Consider the following 21,310-nt stretch of genomic DNA (forward strand, 5'->3'; position numbering starts at 1 on the left):
AAAATAATTTTTTATAGGTCATAATTGGTCCTAGCTCCGGTGGCGAAACATTGTATGTATAGGTCAACGCTTTGGAATAGCCTCCATATAACGGCACCTTCCCATATTCGGTATTTTTATGATTTTTGCCACATCTCTTCGCGGATTTGTCTAAAAAATGGTATTTGTAGGTCCTAATGGGTTCTAGCTCCATTGGCAAAAAATTGTATGTATAGGTCCACGTTTTTGTATAGCCCCACATAGCGGTACCTCCCGATATTCGGTATTTTGATGATTTTTGCCACATTTTCCCACGAATATGTCTAAAATTGGTATTTGTAGGTCATAATTGGTTCTAATGTTTCCATTACCCTAATGTGGAGGGTATTAAAGTTCGGCCTGGCCGAACTTAATTTTTTTTACTTGTTTTGTTCTCTAAAAAGAATTGTCAAAGTATTCCCGCCAATCTGTACTTTATTACCAGAAAAATATGAAAAAATTGCACGTGGACTGTAGTTTTACTTCTGATACATTTGAAATTGTGATACAAAGTCAGTTGAGGTTTCATCTAAAATGCTGTGAAATCTCAATTCCTTTAACGAAAATTTCATTATTTTTTCTTTCTTTAACGAAAATTTCATTATTTTATAAAACTACTTTTGTGTAGAGCGGGATTTGAGGGACCTATACAAATTCCATGTTCTAAGTTACTAAGTAATATCATTTAAAGTAATATCATTTAAAAGACTAATATCCATCGATTTCTCCCAAGGTTACTTAGGTTTCAACACAACTGTATCAAGAAACTGATCTTCAAAATCAATCTTATAGGTGATATAAATTTATCAATATTCAAAAAAATAGATTCCTAGAGTCTAGAATTCTTTATCAAACCAATCTCCATAATATTGTGAACCAAAAAAATCAGTGTAAATTATAATAGTATAAAAATTCCATTCCTCGAGACCTATATTTTACGAACATAATAAATACAAAAATTAGTCGAGTAAGGTCAGTTATAGCTTGCTTGAACATGCTCACTCATTCTGCCCTGCTCCCCCGTTTTAGATAGCAATGCAACAGAGCAATACAAACAATTTGCATAACCAAACACACAGTGCAGTTTAATTTATGTAAGAATATTTGATATTTTATTCAAAAAAGGTTAAAGATTAAATATGTTTGTGTGTATGTATATAATATATATCATAGAATATGAATGCTATTCATTTTGGTATATTTAATTTAATTTACTAACTTAAAATTTATCTTAATTTACAGCACTTGTTTGTTTTTTTGTTTGTTGTACAACCCGCTCACTTGGTGTTGTGTTTCTTGAGTGTTTCACTTGTTGTTGTTGTTATTTTCATTTTGTAGAGATTGTTTTCGAGTATGTTCGCTATTAATCATTACTATGTATGTATGTACGTACTTCGTTGTTCCAAAGAATAATTCTTTCCCAAAACAAGTATCAATTACTTTTGGGCAGCCGCCGCCGTGGCTTTCGGATGTGTAATTTTGGCCATAGAATGTTGATTAACAATACGTTCCATATCCCTAATTTCCATAATATCAGTCTTGAGTTTTTGTTTGACAATTTCTCTCCAAATTGCCAAACGGTCCTTGTTATTCGTTATCCCCATCCGTTGCAGTGAAGAGTCGTTGATGCGCAACAAGGCTCTGCCAGTGATTTCATGCTAGCGAACAAATGAAGCAGTTTAAATGAGGAATTTGCACTGAAATCTCTTTATTTACCTTGGAAAACAATTCCAAATAATCCAAATATTCACTATTAACGCGTCGAAACCACTTCAAAACGTCGACTACAGTCCACAAATATACTGGCTTGGGACGGGCCATTTTCGACCTTGACCTGTTGGTTTGTGTTGTTTCCTCCACCATTGTGAGCTTAACTAATCTAGTTAATATTTGTGCAAATGTTTCGTTAACAACTAATGTTTAATTAGAAATACTAAATTGTATTTTTTTAGAAAATAATTTTCGGTCACAATCGTTTATTGTTTACATTTCTTTCTGAGGCGGAGAGTAATTGACAATACTATTGTGAATTGTTAGCATGAAAGAGAGTGGAAAAACTGTCAATCACTATAAATGATAACAGAAGCTGGTTGGCGATACATCGAATTAATTGTTAATGAAACTAAAACTCAACAAGACGTAATAAATTTCTTGGAAGAGAAAATATTATATTTTCGTCTGCTGTATATGACTAACATTGTTAGGCATGATGAATTAAAACAGGATTACTTCTGATTCAGGCGAGTTTATAGCAATATTTATCGTTCTCTTTTGAAATATCCCATTCCATTTATATAAGGCAATTTTTCATCATATTTTCGTTTGTCATCATTGATTTTTCTGGCATTGTTGTTTATAGAAAGAAATTACCAAAAAGCTAGTACGATCAATTTTTCAATATACCATTCCCCTCACTTCTAGCTCCTTCAAACAGAGACTTGAAATTAAAAAAAATTACCCAGCCTAAAATTTGTGTAAACTCTCTCCTAGACTTACAAAACAATTTAGCTAGTTTTTGCAGAACGGTTTGAGAATAGGTAAAATTTTCCTATAACCATAAATAAATCGAGTATTAAACAAATTAAAAAAAAGTGCTAACATTAACAAAAAATTAAAAGTGCTAACTTTTCTCATTTTTATAAAAGGAAAACACTCGTATTAATCATCGACCAAAGACATTATCGTTTGTCGATTATCGGCAACAATAAGCCGATTCTTATAATCAAACTACATATCCCTATTATGACTGGCAAAAACCAATAATAAAAAGCGAATTTTTGTTAAAAGAGGTGATTATAATAAATTCATTTCATAGAGGAGTTCTAGAAATTTGAGCGAAATTAAATCAAGAACAAGTTTTCTAATCAACGGTAAGTCAGTCGTCATTCGGAGGAAATTGAAAATCTTCAAAAATAAACTCATTTTGGTTTTGCAAATTTTTTTTGTTAGCAAAATAAATATGGCCGGAGCTACTTTGTTTGAAAGAGCACAAGCTCTGTCAACTGTCAACCGCGAGGAAGGCATTTCATTGTTGAACAAAATCATCAGAGAGCAAGAAGTTGCCGAAAATGATGAAGAACTCATTCGCATCAAGGAACAGGGCATTCTGCAGCTGGGTGAACTCTACAAACAGGAGGGCAAAGCCAAGGAGCTGGCCGATTTGATTAAAGTTACCCGCCCCTTCCTTAGTTTGATCAGCAAGGCAAAGGCAGCAAAGTTGGTCAGATCTTTAGTCGATATGTTCCTGGATATGGATGCTGGCACCGGTATTGAGGTAAGTTAAGGGGAGACAAATTAACTTCCAGAAGGTCAACGGACTGATTGTGTAAAATTTGCGTTGCGATCAATTTGCTTTGTGCGTGTGTTGTCCTTGTATTGGTAGACAAGGTAAACAATGAGGTTGCGTAGATTCAACAAAGATTGAAATACACACTCTAGAGGATTATGTGTAGAAATCGGGAGAACTAAAGATTTCAATTCAAAGTTAAATTTGCCTTTCTTTATAAATTCTGAATTTGAGTCCTGTACTTTCTAATTTTGTGAAAATTACGCGTTTTTGTGTAGTCTATGCTTAAAATTTAAAAACTTATGATTATCCGCCCTTTTCTTAAATCTTCTATTTAAAGGTTCAATTGTGTAAGGATTGCATTGAATGGGCCAAACAAGAGAAACGCACCTTCCTTCGTCAGAGTTTGGAGGCCCGTTTGATTGCCCTCTATTTCGACACTGGCATGTATACAGATGCACTGCAGTTGGGCTCTCAGCTTCTAAAAGAATTGAAAAAATTGGATGATAAAAATCTATTGGTGGAGGTTCAACTGCTGGAAAGTAAAACCTATCATGCTTTAAGTAATCTGCCCAAAGCTCGTGCTGCTCTAACATCTGCCCGTACCACAGCAAATGCCATTTATTGTCCTCCCAAAGTACAGGCCTCATTGGATCTACAATCGGGTATTTTGCATGCCGCCGATGAACGTGACTTCAAGACAGCGTTTTCCTATTTCTATGAGGCCTTTGAAGGTTTCGATAGTGTGGACAACAATAAGGCTTTGACCGCTCTCAAATATATGTTGTTGTGCAAAATTATGTTAGGCAAATCGGATGATGTTAATCAAATTGTTAGCGGAAAATTGGTGAGTATAGCAAGATACACTCACAACGCAATTTAGTATAAATAGTGCATTTATTTATTTGCAGGCAATTACATATTCCGGACGTGATATAGATGCCATGAAATCAGTTGCAGAGGCCTCACACAAACGTTCATTGGCCGACTTCCAACAGGCACTGAAGGATTACAACAAGGAATTGGCTGAAGATGTTATAGTTAAGGCTCACTTGGGTACCCTCTATGACACCATGTTGGAACAGAATCTGTGTCGCATTATTGAGCCCTATTCTCGTGTACAAGTAAGTAGACTGAAGAATATCATGAGTAGGCATATCATTTGAATTGAAAACTTCTTTTTAGGTCTCCCATGTAGCTGAATGCATTAAATTGCCCATGCCACAGGTTGAGAAGAAATTGTCACAAATGATTTTGGATAAGAAATTCTTGGGCATCTTGGATCAGGGCGAAGGAGTTTTAATTGTTTTCGAAGAGACTCCCACCGACAAGACATACGAACGTGTTTTAGAGACCATACAGAACATGGGCAAAGTTGTTGATACTCTCTATCAGAAAGCCAAGAAATTGTCATAGACACGAATTTAGACGCCTATCAACCAACCAACCAGCCAGCCAGCCAGTTTCCCCCCATTCCTGTAACGTCAAACATTAAAGCAACAGCAACCTTTACGAAATTTTTGTTTTCTTTTTAAGAGACATTTAATATTCATTGGAGATTTCCATAGTTCAAGAAAGAAACCGGCATCAGATACTCTTTTGTTTTTCTTCTTCTTAATTGTTTAATTCAAATGGTTTTCTTCTTGGAAATAAGTGATGAACGATGTTTACATGAAAAAAATAACAAAAACAACAATTTTTATATACAACAAGCCACAACCGAAAACTACGAATATCGTCAAAATAGTCTGCCTCCCCATTTTTGATTGGCTTAAGATATAAACAATAAATTAATCAATAAAAAAAATAAATAATAAAAATATAAAACTTTAAAAAAATATAAATGAAGATTTTTATTTTAAAAATACTAACGGCATGGAGGAGAAATAATAATTAAAATACATCCCAAAACAGGAAAGGAAGAAAAAAACAATGCAATACTGTATTCTTCAAATATATTGTTTATTAGAATTACAATATAATTTATTTATTTCTTTAAAGCCATTGTCAATAGGGTCTCAAGGTATTTTTGAAAAATGTTGAGAGCCTTTTCAAATTTTAGACAAGAATTGGACGTGGTGGCCTTGTGGGTGGTGGATAGTAGAGTAATGTTTGTGCTCTCGCTCTTTGAGGATTGGCTCCGATCAAGGCACCAAAGAGAGCAACGACGATCGCAATGACAATAAGGAATTTCATTTTGAATAGATGTTCTTCCACAAGTTGTCTTGGAGGATTTCAAACTGCAACTGATGGCGATTAGTTTGCATCAAAGGTTTTTATACTTTTCAATAAACTAAACTCACTCATTTAAATATATATAAATGAACTTGTGTTGTAATATTCTTATCAGTATCTTTTAGACGTCTAATAGCAAAAGGGGTTCCCCAACTATAAATACATATTCAATGGAGTGATCATCAATATTTTAAGAGCTTCTTAGAAACCAAAGAATTCCCCCTTCAAACATTCAAATAATGGAAGTGCGAGGTATTTTTTGGTTTTAACCAAGTTCAGCACAATATTTTTATCTGTACTGATCATGTGGTTGGGGCTTAAGTTTTATACTTTTTCTTGCAGCGTTTTGTAAGCATCTGTAAAAGGTTTCTTTGTTTGAACACTGTTCTATATTAATTTTTTAAGCATTTAAAAATGATTCCTTTCTTTGAATAAGGTTCACTATACATCTATCACAATACACTCCCTCTTAATTTTATGTTGTATTATCCATTTTTGCAATTGACATTTGTCCCTTAACCTACTTTTCCCCCTTCCACGTATCTACATTTCCGTTAATATTGTCTTTATTTGTTGAAAGTAGCTCTTAATGTCTTCATAAACATGTTCGCAATTGTTCTCAACACAATGTTAGGCGGAAGTACTTTAGGCTTGAAAGGATTCCATCACAATAGCGGAATATTCATATCATAACGATGCTGAGGATGATGAAGATGACAGATGGAATGTCCGGAATTGGTTGTTGTTATTGTTTGGTATGTCAGATGCCAGGCGCCAAACATTCTGCCGCCCTTCAAGAATGTTTGTGGGAAGAGGCGCATGTCTAACCGTGAGGGGGTGTTTTGTAAGATTGTGGTGATGATAAATATGTTAACAGTTAAAAGCTCTGCTCCTTGAGCTTTTATGGAATGAACCGATTTACAGTTGTTCGTTTTTAGCGATTTCTGTTTTAAATAAATGGGAAATTTATAGGATTTTTAACAAAAGTTTGAAACTTTTTCTTAATCTGAAATCAGAGAAATCAGACCAGAAACTTAGATCGAGTTCGGAGATGGACAATATCGGTTCCTTTTGGTACCTCCCCCATAAAAGGTAGACATTTTCAAAAATATGATTTCTGCACAAAAAGAGAACGGATATCCAATTTTGCACCAACTCTGGAAATCCTAATATTTGCATCAGTGCAAGATCAGGTGCGAATTAGGACAATATCGGTCCACTCCATCAAGTATCTCCCCCACAAAGGGTCAACATTTTGAATAATTCTAACTCCTATAAAATGTGATGTGGCAGTTCGATAAACAAATTACACACATAACAATATTTTTATAAACCCAAGGTCTGGTGTGAAGATCGGATATATCGGTCCACTCCTTCTGCTACCTCCCCCACAAAGGATCAAAATTGAATATCTATGAAGCTTCTAAGACGCGAAATTAACATCCGATTCCATTCAGACTTGGCACATCTCAATATTTCTATCAACACAAGATCTGTTATAAAGATGGTAGAGATCGGACCATTCCTTCTGGTACCTCTCCCAGTTTTGAATAAACAAAACGATTATAAAATCGGAAATAAGCATCCGGTTCTCTTCATATTTCACACATCCAATTATTTCTACTAACACAAGATCTGCTATAAAGATGGGATATATCGGTTCACTCCTTCACAGACTTGGCACATCTCAATATTTCTATCAACACAAGATATGTTGTAAAGATGGTAGAGATCGGACCATTAAGTGAAGGAAGTAGTCGATATAGTCTAAAGCTGGCACGTCACAATATTTATATCAAATTTATTGAGGTCCGATACGAAATGGACAATATTGGTTCATTCCTTCGGAACCTACTCCATAGAGGGGCAATAATTTGAATAATCATAGCAGAAATCAAAATATATTTAAATAATCGAGCATTGGCTGAGGGTATACATAAGTCGGCAAAACCGACTAATACTTCTTATCTTGTTTTGTTGCATGCTGGACTAGATTTAACTGTTTTTATAGATTTAGGCTATTAAATGGGAGATTTCTTATCACATTATCTGTGGAAATCACACCATTTCATATTGAGTCGATTTACGAATAATGATGTAGAGCTTCATTGATTATTGAGGTCCTTTGTTCTTAGACTATTTTGAATATTTAAAAAGTTTATTTTCCGGTTTTTAGGCATTTGTGTGTCTTTGGACTTTTAGATTTGAAAACAACAATAAAGACGGATGATAAATTCTACGAAATACGTTGAGTGTTTAACTCTCCAGGCCAAACTAATTTCGATGTTGTTTATTTTTTAATCTAATTCCTTTTTTAGAATGTTTTTTCCTGTCTCCGATTATTTCAGTGCCTTACATTCATTTCAAAATACACTTCCGCCACTTAAATCATCTCAAACACTAAGTCTCTCTCTCTCTCACACACATATTCACTCTCTTCTCCTGATACCCATTAACAGGTGCTGCTATTTAACAGACAAAACTCACACAAATGCAAAATGACAGGTAATTGGAAGGGATGTTTTTGTTATGTCTAGCATTTACTAAGTCCGAAAAGGAAATGAGGAATATGAGTTGAAGAGAGCTTTTAAGCTCTCCTAAATAGGAAAATCAAACGTTGTTTAAGGCAAAAGAAAAGCTAACAGAGCAGCATAGGATTTAGTCTGGCCTTACAGTAAGCGTACAACACAAACAGAGCAATCACGGGTAAAATCGATAGAAATAGTTAGAATTTTTTTCAACAAATAAAAGAGAAAAAAATTAAGAAAAAATATGTTTTAATAAATTATATCAATGACTTTTAAAAGAAATTCAGATTAAAAATAATAGAAAAGGTAATAATGGTGTGAAATTGAGAAGAAAACTTAGTTGGAAAACCCCAACAACTGGCAAAGTGTACAGAAAATTACAACATTCCTTTGGTTCAGTGAATTTTTCAATGCCTGCCTGCAAGTGAGATTGGAATATTGTATTACAAATGAATTGTGTGACGAGGAACAGACTTTGTAAAAGAATTTAATTTCAATTCCAGCAAAATTTATTTCGATAACCTTGAAATGGTTGGCGTGAAAAAAATTGCAAACTAAGCAGATTATTCCATGTGTTTGAGAGGGTTTTTTCATATGAAAACCTGAACTGAGTATACCTACAAAAAATCTATATAAATTTTTTTTTGACAGTTGGCCAGCCAAAACGCCAACTAGCGCAACATTTGACAAGTGCAAGGCAACAACATGGCACGAAAAAAAACGAAAAAACAAGAAACGAAAACAAACCCTAAGCAAAGGTGACAGACACTGTGGGGAAAGAGTGGGTCATTGGCGGATTATATAAAAATTAAGCTTTAAATGCCAATGCTAATGTTTGGTAAACAATTTAGCAGAGTCTGGAAATTGTTTTTTTTTTTTTCTTTTGAGTGGTAATATTAATATAAGTGCCGCCATTAATTTGCTCTTTCTGAGTTGATCTGGTTGTGCAATTTTTGTGGAAAGGGACACATGTCCTTGCTGTGTTTGTTTTGGAATGTTGGCAAATATGTAGGCAGAAAGTGTGACGCCATCAGTTGAGCATCGCCAAAGATGCGTATGTGTGTCACATATCTATTGTTATTGGATCAAGTGATTTATTAACAGTTAACTGTAATGATATGAAATTTTCGAATTTATTTCGTAATACTCTCAAGAATGTTTGAAAAATTTAGATTATGTGGGCTGTTATGTTTTTTTAATGTTTTCTTTCTGAGAAGAGAACTTTTGAAGCCAATAAATAAACACTTGTTTTTTTTTAATTCTTTAAAAAAAATGTTTGTTCCAATTCTCTTAGAATGATGAGACTTCATTAGACTAGCTTCTTAAGCTTCTGTGCTTAAGTGCCCGTGAAATGGATTTTTCAGTCAGAAAAATTATTGAGGAAAATATTTCTAGTGAATTTAAAATCCTTTAGAATTCTGTACTTTAACTCTGATAGAAAACCGGCATGGCATCAGGGTTGTATTTTAATAGAATAAAATAACAGTTTTACAACACTTTTGCATAATAATTAGGCCTAGACCTGTGGGGGATTTTTTTACTTATTTTATGAGTTATCGACAAAATTCGGTACCGATATTCAGACCGATATATTCCATCTGTACGCCAGACCATGGGTTAATAAAAATATTGTGATGTGTGTAATTTGAAGACAATCGGACACTTTGATCACAATTTATAAGACTCATAATTATTTAAAATTTTGACCCTTTGTGGGGGAGCTCCCAGAAGAAATGGTTCGATTTCTAACATTTTTATAAAAAATCTTATGTAGATAGAAATATTGAGATTGGCCAAGTTTGAATGGAATCGGATGTGTATTTCACGTTTTATGAGTTGCATGGGTATTCAACATTTTGGCTCTTTGTGGGGGAGGTACCAGAAGGAGTGAACCGATTTATCTCATCTTCACAGCAGATCTTGTGTTAGTAGAAATAATGGGATGTGTGAAATATGAAGAGAACCGAGATCTTATTTCGGATTTTAGGATCACTTTTGTTATTCAAAATTTTAACCCTTTGTGGGGGAGATACCAGAAGAAATGGTCCGATCCCTACCATCTTTATAACAGATCTTGTGTTGATAGAAATATTGAGATTTGCCAGGTCTGAATGAAAACGGATGTTAGTTTCGCGTCCTAGAAGCTACATAGATGTTCAAAATTTTGGCCCTTTGTGGGGGAGGTACCAGAAGAAGTGGACCGATATATTCCATCTTCACACCAGACCTTGGGTTAATAAAAATGTTATGATGTGTGTAATGTGAAGACAATCGGACTCTTACATCACATTTTATAAGAGCTATAATTAATCAAAATATTGACCCTTTGTGGGGGAGGTACTTGATTGAGTGAATCGATATTGTCCATTTTCGCACCAGACCTAGCAATGATAAAAATATTAGGATTTGCATAGTTGGAGCAAAATCGGATTATTTTTCCCTCTCTGTGCAACAAAATATTTTCTTTGAAATTACGACATTTTGTGGAGAAGGTACCAGAAGGAGTGGACCGGTATTGCCCATCTCCGAACTCGATCTAAGTTTGATAATAATATTACTATGTACCAAATTTGGATTAAATCGAATACTCTCTTCGAGAGTTGCTACCTTACCGACAATTGTGGTTAACTACCGAAATTAGAAGCGTTTTAATGTTATCGACTTTTGTCGGTAACTCAAAAAATGAGTTAGAGAATTCCACCATTAATTTTAAATCCCATCTCAAAACCGTCAATTGTTGCAAATAAATAAAAATCTGATTATTGCTTTACTACTCTGATATATTTTTATGGACCAATTTTAGGTATTGAAACACAATTTTTAAAAACCTTTAATTAACCTCGAATTTTTTTTTCTCTTTTCATTAACTACTTTCCTTCTAATAACTCTTCTATTTTCAGTGAACTTGTAAGGCTGTCGTCGGCTATCTCTGTTTGTGACTAAACGACGTCTGGTGGACTTGGTTTAAGAAAAAAAAAACAAGGAAAACAAAATCCACAATGGATCAATATGGAGGCGGTGCAAACCCATTTGGTAATCCTGCTGGCCTAGGGGGAGGCGGTGGTTACGAACAACAGCAGCAGCCAGCATTTGGTGATTATGGTGGTGGAGGTTATGATCAAAGCGGTGGCTATGGCCAGAGTGCGGCCGGGGGAGCTATACCACAACAGCCCTATGGTGTGGCTGCCAGACCAAGGGTGGATATTGAGGCCGAGGGAGAAGTAGATCCTAATCTGTAAGTTTTTGTTTCGCAATTGGAGAAAAAAACTTATTTAAAATATGTTTTTATGTTCCCTTAGCTATCCCGAACCCAAGGAAGCCACCAATAAAATTCGCAGCCATGCTGATGTTGTGGAAATGCTGTTCGGTCCAACGGAACACGAATTGATCCCGGTGAAAAGTTTTTACTTTTTCTTTTATGCTGCCTTTGGTTCGCTTTTCCCTCTGATGGGTGTTTATTTTAAACAAATGGGCATGAATCCGGGACAGTGTGGTGAGTATTTGGGTCATAAAAATTATCTTTAATTGAAAAGTCACTTCTTGTGACAGAGTGTGGAATGTTTTATTTAGGAAATTTTTGAGTTGTTGGGAGAGAGCGAGAAATAGTGTCTCTTCACCATACCGAAAAATGCAACGGTTTCTCACAAAAAAATCAGAGTCTCACAAATGCCTATGTGATGGAATTTTTATTTAACACCCCCTAAGATTGGAATTGGGTTATGGCAAACAATGATCGCTCATAACCTTACATTTTCTTAGTAAACATTTGTAATGTCCTAATTTTTTGCTTGTTAAGGCGAATATTACATATTTATGATTTTTTTTTTTGTTTATTTCTCTTTCGAGGCGAGCTTAATGATCTGAATGTCCTTTAATATTTTTCAGGTATATTAATTGGTATGCGTCCATTTGTGGAATTTTTGTCGGCACCATTTTGGGGATCCTATGCCGACAGGTAAGTATTGTATTGCAATATTTGGACCAAACCTTATTAATATTATTATAAATTTGCTCTTCCAGATGCCGCCAGGGTAAAAAGTTATTGTTGGGATCATTGGCTTGCTGGATATTGTTTACGATTCCCTTGAGCTTTATCAAACCAGAACCGGTTAAATGTATAGAACGTAATGCCACCGGTTTTGTTCTAACCTATACAAGATCAAAACGAGATCTCTCAGCATTTAATATGGCCGACCTGCAAGGTGACAGTGTTGAGACATTCGACAATGAATCGGCCATTGTGGGAGCTCTGACCAAGCCAACACCAGATGCCCTGGAGGAAACACATTCAAGGTGAGGGAGATGGGGTTATATTCAGAGAATGTGAGAGAAAAACTCCATTCCAAATAACTTTTTCCTAATTTTAGGCTTCTTTTGTTTGACATTTAAATTCACATTTGGAATTGTGTTTTTCTCTTGAATTCATCATAAATATACAGGTTCTAGGTTATTTTTAATAACATAACTTTTTCTCTAATTTTTCCAGGCGCAAACGTTCCATATTCCCACGAATTGATGCTGGCATTTCACCCGTCCATATACGTTTTGTAAGCAACTATGATGCCAAGGAGCATAGTGACTATGTAACACCGATTTTCTCTAGTATGGTTTATAAGACACCGGTAAGTTGGTCAAACGTTGGTCATTTCACTGGAGAGAGAGAGAGGGTCACAAGAGATTCATAGAAATTCAAGACAAAATACTTGAAAAATATTTACAAAATGAATAATTGTGGTAGACTTAAACCGGTTCGGCATGAGAACCCGAAACTCTTTTGAGATTTTTATGTACAAACCGAGTATAGAAACCGCTAGAATTTTGCCCATACTAGACCGATTATTTGATAATGAAATTATAAGAAAATTTGTATCAAATCTGGAAAAAGTTCTGAATTTTTCGGAAAAAAAGTTTTTTTTATAAGCCATTTCGATGCTATTTTTACCATTACACATCAAGTATAGCAATTTCTTTTGTTCAGACACTTATACTGAAATTTGATGTAGAATATTCTTCCTTTGAGACTTTCTCCAAAAAATTTAGTAATAAGGGAGATTTTTGACTTAGAATTGAGACGTATTCAATTGGCTGTGAAAATGTAAACACATAATATTTTTACTTGTATTGTCGAATCTAATTTTCTTGAATACCATTATAGCTAGAAATAAAGTTTATGTTGAGACTTATAGTGAAATTTTATGTAGAATATTTCTTCTTTTGACACTTTCTACATAAAACAAAATTTTATGTTACTTTCATGCACAAATTCTAAAAGGGGCCGTGAAAAAAAAAACTGGTGAAAAATAGGAAATATATTCGTGTTTATTTAACAACATTAAAGCAAATTATTTTTTGATATATAATAGAAATATCGATTTCTTCTCTTTGAAGTCTCACAGTGAAATCTAATGGAGAATATATCTCTCTTTGAAAGTTTCCACAACAAGTTAAGTATAAAGGGAGATTTTGACTCAGATTGGAAACTCACACAATTAACGGTCAAAAACGTAGTCATGTAATTTTCACTTGTAATATACAAAATTTCGAATGTAATTTTCTTAAAAACCATAATAGCTAGGAATATAGTTTATTCTAAGACTTATATTGAAATATTGTGCAGAATATTTCTTCTTTTGGTACTTTCTATCTAAAATGTAATTTTGCGTCAAAACTGTTAAGACAAATTAGGAAATATTTTTGCGTCTATTTAACAACTTTGATGCAAGTATTTTCTTGATATATAATAGACATAGAGATTTCTTCTCTTTGGAGACTCATGGTGAAATTTAATGGAGAATATAACTCTCTTTGATCGTTTCCACCAAAATTTATGTATAAAGGGGGATTTTGACTCAGATTGGAAACTCACATAATTAATGGTCAAAAACGTAGTCATGTAATTTTCACTTGTAATATACAAAATTTCGAATGTAATTTCCTTAAAAACCATAATAGCTAGGAATATAGTTTATTCTAAGACTTATAGTGAAATATTGTGTAGAATATTTCTTCTTTGGATACCTTCTATCTAAAATCTAATTTTGTTTCACTTTCAGCCATCAATTCAAAAAAATACCAAGAAAAAAATCATAAAAAAATTGGCAAATATTTTTGAGTCTATTTGGCAACTTTGAAACAAATATTTTCTTGATATACAATAGAAATAGAGATTTCTTGGTGACTTACAGTGAAATTTGATGAGGAATAGTTTTGTCTTTGAAATTTTCCTTCTAAAATGATGCTCGTTAGGAGAATTTAACATAAAATCGCATAAAGTACGGTTTTAACCCTAAAATGAGTTTTTAATACTTATGAATTCCTAGCGTTTAGGTAAGAATAAGACTTTTGAGGATATCTGGGAGCCATAGTAGAATTTTAGGACAAATGATTTTGTTGAATACTTTTGACTTCCTGCGATCCCGTTTAAAAGGAGTATTTAACCATATTTTTAAAAAACGACCAAAAAGACCCCTTTGATGACCCGCTTGAGGGTTAATTTTCTTGACCAAAATAATCCTAATAGTGTTGTCTGTAATATTGTCGAAGACACCATATACCTAAAATACAGGGGTTTCAAAATATCCTAACCTAAAAAATACAAGATGGGAGAATTTCCCTCTCTATTCAGATTACCTTGCGAGTCAAACTTTCAATACACCTATATACGTGTCTTCATTTTTTTATTTTTATTTTCAATTAATACAGTTACCTAGCCCATAGGGCCATGGGCGGTTTCAAAAACTTCTATATATCACTACTCTATTTTTAGCTCTACTTTCTTAACCTGCTGGATGTTTTCCTATAATTATATTTTGTGTTAACATGGGGACATTACTCTCAAATAGACTCGCTCTCTCTCTCTTTTTCTCATATTTTTGAACACCCATGATCTCCATAATTTATTTTGATGGTTTATTTCTAATAATTGATTTTTCTTTTTTTATTTACAGGATATCCAAAAAGCTTTCTTCCTCTTACTGCTGGTCATTTTGATTGGCGAATTCTTCAGTGCTCCGGCCATTACTCTCGCCGATTCGGCTGTCATTACACTGCTGGGTGAGGATTCCGATAAATATGGCCATCAACGTATGTTCGGCTCTCTGGGTTGGGGTATTTCCATGTTTATTGTGGGCATTGTTTTGGACCACTCCACCTCATTTTCTCATCATCCCTGCGGTGCTGGCCACATGGAAAAGAACTATAATGTATGCTTTGCCATTTTCACCGTGCTCATGACCTGTGCCATTATTTCGGCCACGAAAATCACATTCAAATATGATCCCATAGAATTGGAACCTCAGGTCCAGGAGAATGTCATTGATCCAAATAAAAAGGCGGAAGAGGAGTCTATGAATCAGTTGGCGGCCCAATTGAATCTGCCTTCCTTGGCAGTGGGAGGAGGTAGCAGTGGTGTTACCACGGGGACAACAGGTGCCGTGGGTCCCACCCCATCCATGGGTGCTGAGTCGAAAATATTTGCTCAAACCAACAAAGAAATGCCGGAATGGATGACCGTTTTGACCCACATCAAAGATTTGAAGACAGCCTCGTTCCTGTTCGTGGCCTGGTTCATGGGCTTTGGCATTGGTTTGATATTCACCTTTCTGTTTTGGCATCTGCAGGATTTCGGCGGCTCTCCCACCCTGTTCGGTGTGGCATCGGTCATCAATCATGTATCGGAAATATTTGCCTATTTCTTTAGTTTCCGTTTGATAACCCAGATTGGCCATGTTAAGGTATTGTGTCTGGGCCTGATGGGCAATGTGATACGTTTCCTGTATATTTCGTATATTTCCAATCCCTGGATGGTATTGCCGTTCGAGTTGATGCAGGGTATTACACATGCAGCGGTGTGGGCCGCCTCGTGTTCATATATTGCCCATAATACACCGAAACATTTGAGGGGATCATCACAGGGCGTTTTGCAGGGCATACATCATGGTCTGGGTCGGGGATGTGGTGCCATTATCGGGGGTATGTTTGTGACTTACTATGGTACCACGGCCACATTCCGCTGGTATGGCATTTGCTGTCTCTTTGTGTTGGGTTTCTTTATCTTTGTGAATTTCTACCGCAAGGAGGAAGGTTTCATTTCCGAAATTCCAGCAACCGAGGATCCACGTCAGGTGAGAAAAAAGCAACATTTTTTTATGTAAAATTATTTAATCTTTATATTTTTTTCATTTTCAGGTGGCCGAAGAAACTTCCCATTTGGCTCCGCATGGCGTACCCAGCAATCCCATACCTCGTGCCCTCTCCAATACTCGTCTCAACGAAATGAATCCCAATGGCACAGCCTATGGCACGTATCAGACCACCGGCGGCAACTTGGATATACCCGGTGGCAACCCATTTGGCACACAATAAGGCCGCTAAGCCATCATGACCTGCATCGCATCATTACCCATCCAATTTACTATTTAATTTTGTTGATTAGTTGGCTTTGTTTTTCGAGAGAATGTTCATAGAGAAGTTAATGCAAAAGTTCTGCAAACAGATTATCTTACAATCCAGTACAAAAAACAAATTGTTTATAATAGCTTATTATTATTAAAAAAAAAAACAAAAAATACTGTGTTAAACTAAAAATTTACCGGGGAAGAAGTTCTTCTTCTTCTCATCTGATATTTGAGCAGAAAAAACCAACTTTGTTCTTTAAGCAATGATTTCCTATATATATTATATATGACCCACTAGTTGTTACAACTGCAATGCAAACCTAATATACACTTATATATTCCACTACTCTATATACAATCACTTATATACCTTATGTACAGGCAAACAAACAAACAAACCGGCAAGAAGCTAAGTCAGCGTTGTAACGAAATTTTTATAGCAAATTTCAGCTTCACAAGGAAGAATGAAAGAAATTTAAACTAAAATATAAATGAAATGATGAAAAACGAAAGAAAACTAACAGAAACATATCGTAAAAATTGGCCTAAAAAATATTCAACTTATTTTTGGTATTATTTACATAATTATTTTTGTGATTATTTATTTATTAGTTGCTAGCAAATTGTAATGATAAAGAGATAAGTTTTTGTTTTTGGAATCAGTTTAACAATGACTTTTGATAAAAATATATTTTTCGTTGATTTGTGTTCTTTTGCAATGTCACAGCAAATAGAAGATAAGAGCATTAAAATGCAATGAACACCACAAAATCACAAGATCCATGGAACCAAAAAAACCAAATGAAAAAAAAAAAAACAAAACTCATATACATATATACTTTATAAATGTATAAACTATTTTTAATATAAATGTATTTTTTTAAACCAAAAAAACAAAACTACAAGAAACAAAATAATAAAACGGTCCATAAGTTTACACAGGAGAATATTACACAAACACACAACACCAATAGGAAATGAGAAAATAACACACACACATAACTTAGATAATTAATGAGAAAATAGCAGCAACTGAGAGTGGTTAAGAGAGGGGACTCTTTAGTTTATCTTACAATTCTCAAATTTTATAATCTCTTATAGATCTCTTAACCCAAAATCATTTTTATTTACTCTAGAAATTAAATTATTTCAAAATTTATTTCAAACAAATTTCTTATAGTATATTTATTTTTTTAAGTCAGCATTGTTTTATAAAAAAAAAATACATTTTTACTTTACTTTTATTGAAACTGTATTTTTATACCTTCAGCCATATGGCTAGAGAGAGTATATAAACGGGCCTCTTCGGAATGACGGTTTTGGACCCTAGGTCTTTTTATACTCTCTGCCATATGGCTAGAGGGGTTTATATCATTTGATACGGTCAAAGCGTGCCTCATTAATATAACGGTTTTAGACCCTAGGTCTCTTTGGACCAAATTCGTTTTAGGATATTTGGAGTCGATCTCGAAGGAACTAGAACTTGGTACATCGTAATATTATTTTCACCCATTTCGAAATTTTCAAAAAAAAAAAAAAAATTACTGTAAAGAAAGAGAAAGGTTATTAGATTTTTGTCAGGTGCGAAAATTGACAATATCGGTCCACTCCATCAAGTACCTCTCCCACAGAGGGTCAAAATTTTGAATAATTATAACTTTAAGAAAATGTGATGCAATTGTCCGATTATGTTTAAATTACACACATTACAATATTTTTATTAATCCAAGGTCTGGTGGGATGATGACATATATCAGTCCACTCCGGCTGGTACACCCCCCACAAAGGGTCAACATTTTGAATATTTATGAAGTTCATAAAACACGAAATTAACATCCGATTCCATTCAGACTTGGCACGTTTCAATATTTCTATCAATAGAAGATCTGTTATAAAGATGGTAGAGATCGGTCCATTCCTTTCGGTACCTCCCCCATAAAGCGTCAAAGTTTAAAATAACCAAAACGATTATAAAATCCAAAATAAGCATCAGGTTCTCTTCATATTTCACTCATTCCATTATTTCTACAAAAACAACATCTGCTGTGAAGATGGAATACATCGGTCCAGTCCTTTTGGTACCTCTCCCACAAAGGGTCAAAATTTTGAAATTCCATGAAGCTCATAAAACGCGAAATTAACATTCGATTCCATTCAGACTTGGCACATGTCAATATTTCTATCAACACAATATAAAGATGGTAGAGATCGGTCCATTTCTTCCCTTTATTGTACGATTTTGCTCAGCTCTGATTAATTTTCTAAAATATATTTTTTTAAAGAGTCCACTTTACAATTTCCCGCTCATTATGAATATATTTTTAATATAAAATATCCCTTTTAGTTCCCTCTACTCTTAACCACTCTTCCAAATATATGAGAAATAGACAAGGCACTCTCTTTAGTTCTGTTTTATTTTTAGAATATGTTGCTAATCAATAAGCGCGGCAAAGAGAGATATTTAAAATACACACAATCAGCAATCTCTTATGCTATCATTTATTCTCATCTCACCTACATTACAAAGGATGTTCATATACTCACACCTACATATATCAGCATTCACGCTCACAATGCAAACATTTATAAAATGCATACCCCATACATACCACATACCTTAGTATTGTACCTTCTAAGATATTCTATTTATACTCCTAATAAATCATCATTATATCATATATATATAAAATATATACATACATTATATACATATACATATTAAATATATATTCATACATACAAACAAAAAGTATAGATATACAAAAAAACATAAACGCATACATACATACCTACAGATAATTGAATAAATATATCACTCATTGATTAAACAAAACCAAAGATAAAAAATACCTTAACTACAAGAAACACATACGCATATATACTATGTAACAGTAAATGTTTGTATGTATGTGTCTGTAATAAGCTCTCCTAAAAACAAAACAAAGAAACAAACAAAACACACTCTCTCTAATCTGTTATAATGAAAGAGTTTGGAAACAATGATATTGGCTTCAAGATGAGGAGAGACGGTATTATAGGAGTATTAGAAAACCCAAAGAGAGTCAAACGAAAGAGAAAATGAGATCTGCGAAATGTGTTATAAAGAGTCAGCGCCAAGCATTGGACGTAAAAGGAAACAAATTGATATTATGAAAATCCGCCTCATAGTAATCAAATATTTTAAATGTTTACATTATCTAAACAAAAAAAAAAAAATAAATAAATTAAAACAAAAAAACATAACTTAACAAAACTATTGTATTATTATACATAAATTATATGTTTTAAATAAAAAATAACAAATAAGAAAACAAACGAAGTTCATATAGAAAGTTTAAAAATAAAAAAAAAAACTAAAATTGTAAATGGCAAAAAAGTAACTATCAAAAAAAAGGGTTTCTTTTGTTTGTTTTCCCCATAAAAATGGCTTTATTTAAAGCGAGAAAATATCCGAAAAAACTCTACCAAATGTAAAATTAGTTTAATAATTTTTTTAGTATTATTTTCATTATAATTGTTCTATCTTAAAATAATGGTTTTATGTTTACGGAGAAAGTGTTAACCAAAAAACGTCAAAATATACCAAAAAAAGTAATATATCATTGATTAATCTAGCAACAAATTGATATTATTTACATTTAATTATATATACATACTAAAGAAACAAGAACAGATATGAAAACTAATCTAATATACAACAAAAACAACAACATATAAATGCGAAAACAAATGATATATTTAAAAACAAAATTAAAATAATGAAGACGGAAAGTATGAATAACAAACAAACCAAAAATAAATTAAAAAAAAAAACAACTTTAAATGTTTATTAAACAACAAAAATATAGTTATTAATTACAAACAAAATATAATTAACAAAATAATAATGGTGTTTTAATTTATATCAAAACAGTTGAGAAGAGACTTCTTAGGGGACAAAAGAAAAAAATGGATCTGAAGACTTTCTATGGGAATATCTGAAAAAAAAAGAAAAATAAATGAGTCCTTAAGTCTGTATAATACCCCCATTGGCTTAACATTATATTTCTCTTTGTTAGAGAGAGCAATGTTTTTGTCAGCAAAAATGCTCTCTGCAATAGAGAGTAACATGAAGTTAAGCCAATGGGGGAATATTCCAGATTTAAAAATTAATTGATTGAATGTTTAACAATAAAAAAAAAAAACAAAAACAATGTATTAATTACTTCCCGATATTTTTCAATTGAGTCCTGGTAAGGCGAAGATAATATGTTTCTGATTCTATTTGTTCATTTCTCCTTAGAGAGAGAAAATAATTTTTACTGGAACTAAAAAGCTGAGTAAATTATCCCCACGTTTTATTTTTGTTTTTTTTTGTTTTCAAATTTGACCTCAGTTTTTCTTTTCTTTTTTTTTTTTTGTTTTAATAAAAACATACATAAATAATATTTCAATAGAAAAATCCCCCTTCACATTGGGAAGTGATTCACATGCCAGTGAATCCCCCAAACATTCAGTGAAAGAGATAAGAGCAGCTATATAAATTCGTGTTTCGATGATTTCTTGGCAATTAACTGTCATCTTTCGTTTCGTCTGCATCACTTCTTAATATTCGTAATGCAAGCTTTCAATTATATTTTTGTTGTTGCATTGGCTGTTTTGGCTATCATGTCTCCCCTGGCAAATGCCTTTGGACCGCAAAGGCCTATTTCTGGAACCCGGAGGCCACACACTTTGCCACCCAATCGACCAGTTCAACCAGATTTCAACAAGCCCGGTGGTCGGTTTTAACAGGCAAGAGATTGGAAAGAAATTGGAGTTTGAAACGCAGAAAATTAATAAATAATAAATAAATATATAAAAAACTC

The 21,310-nt window shown here is 33.6% G+C and overlaps 3 protein-coding genes across 4 annotated transcripts; 2 read left to right on the forward strand and 1 right to left on the reverse strand.

Annotated features, from left to right (window-relative positions):
* Window positions 1-1,102: 1,102 nt before the first annotated feature.
* LOC131802867 (protein aveugle-like) lies at window positions 1,103-2,030 on the reverse strand. Its single transcript, XM_059123591.1, has 2 exons — window positions 1,735-2,030; window positions 1,103-1,676 (listed from the first exon to the last, which is right to left on the reverse strand). Exons 1-2 carry the CDS (start codon window positions 1,879-1,881, stop codon window positions 1,455-1,457), a joined length of 369 nt encoding a protein of 122 aa, XP_058979574.1. The 5' UTR covers window positions 1,882-2,030; the 3' UTR covers window positions 1,103-1,454.
* A 702-nt stretch (window positions 2,031-2,732) lies between these two features.
* On the forward strand, window positions 2,733-5,148 carry LOC101896211 (26S proteasome non-ATPase regulatory subunit 11). The gene is made up of 5 exons (XM_005177940.4): window positions 2,733-2,888; window positions 2,968-3,292; window positions 3,645-4,151; window positions 4,216-4,428; window positions 4,490-5,148. The coding sequence occupies exons 2-5, from the start codon at window positions 2,978-2,980 to the stop codon at window positions 4,718-4,720; spliced, it is 1,266 nt and encodes a 421-aa protein (XP_005177997.1). The 5' UTR covers window positions 2,733-2,888; window positions 2,968-2,977; the 3' UTR covers window positions 4,721-5,148.
* Window positions 5,149-8,169: 3,021 nt separating this feature from the next.
* Window positions 8,170-20,258, forward strand: LOC101897086 (major facilitator superfamily domain-containing protein 6). 2 transcript variants are annotated; one of them, XM_005177945.4, is made up of 8 exons: window positions 8,170-8,245; window positions 10,968-11,302; window positions 11,367-11,560; window positions 11,953-12,022; window positions 12,088-12,360; window positions 12,554-12,689; window positions 15,015-16,190; window positions 16,255-20,258. In XM_005177945.4, exons 2-8 carry the CDS (start codon window positions 11,067-11,069, stop codon window positions 16,429-16,431), a joined length of 2,262 nt encoding a protein of 753 aa, XP_005178002.1. In that variant the 5' UTR covers window positions 8,170-8,245; window positions 10,968-11,066; the 3' UTR covers window positions 16,432-20,258. The 2 variants fall into 2 exon arrangements, with proteins under 2 accessions (XP_005178002.1, XP_019890433.1); XM_020034874.2 differs by lacking the exon at window positions 8,170-8,245 and adding an exon at window positions 8,256-8,373.
* Window positions 20,259-21,310: the final 1,052 nt, after the last annotated feature.

Source organism: Musca domestica, unplaced genomic scaffold (assembly GCF_030504385.1).
Source record: "Musca domestica strain aabys unplaced genomic scaffold, Musca_domestica.polishedcontigs.V.1.1 25, whole genome shotgun sequence".
NCBI classification, from domain to species: Eukaryota; Metazoa; Arthropoda; class Insecta; order Diptera; family Muscidae; genus Musca; species Musca domestica.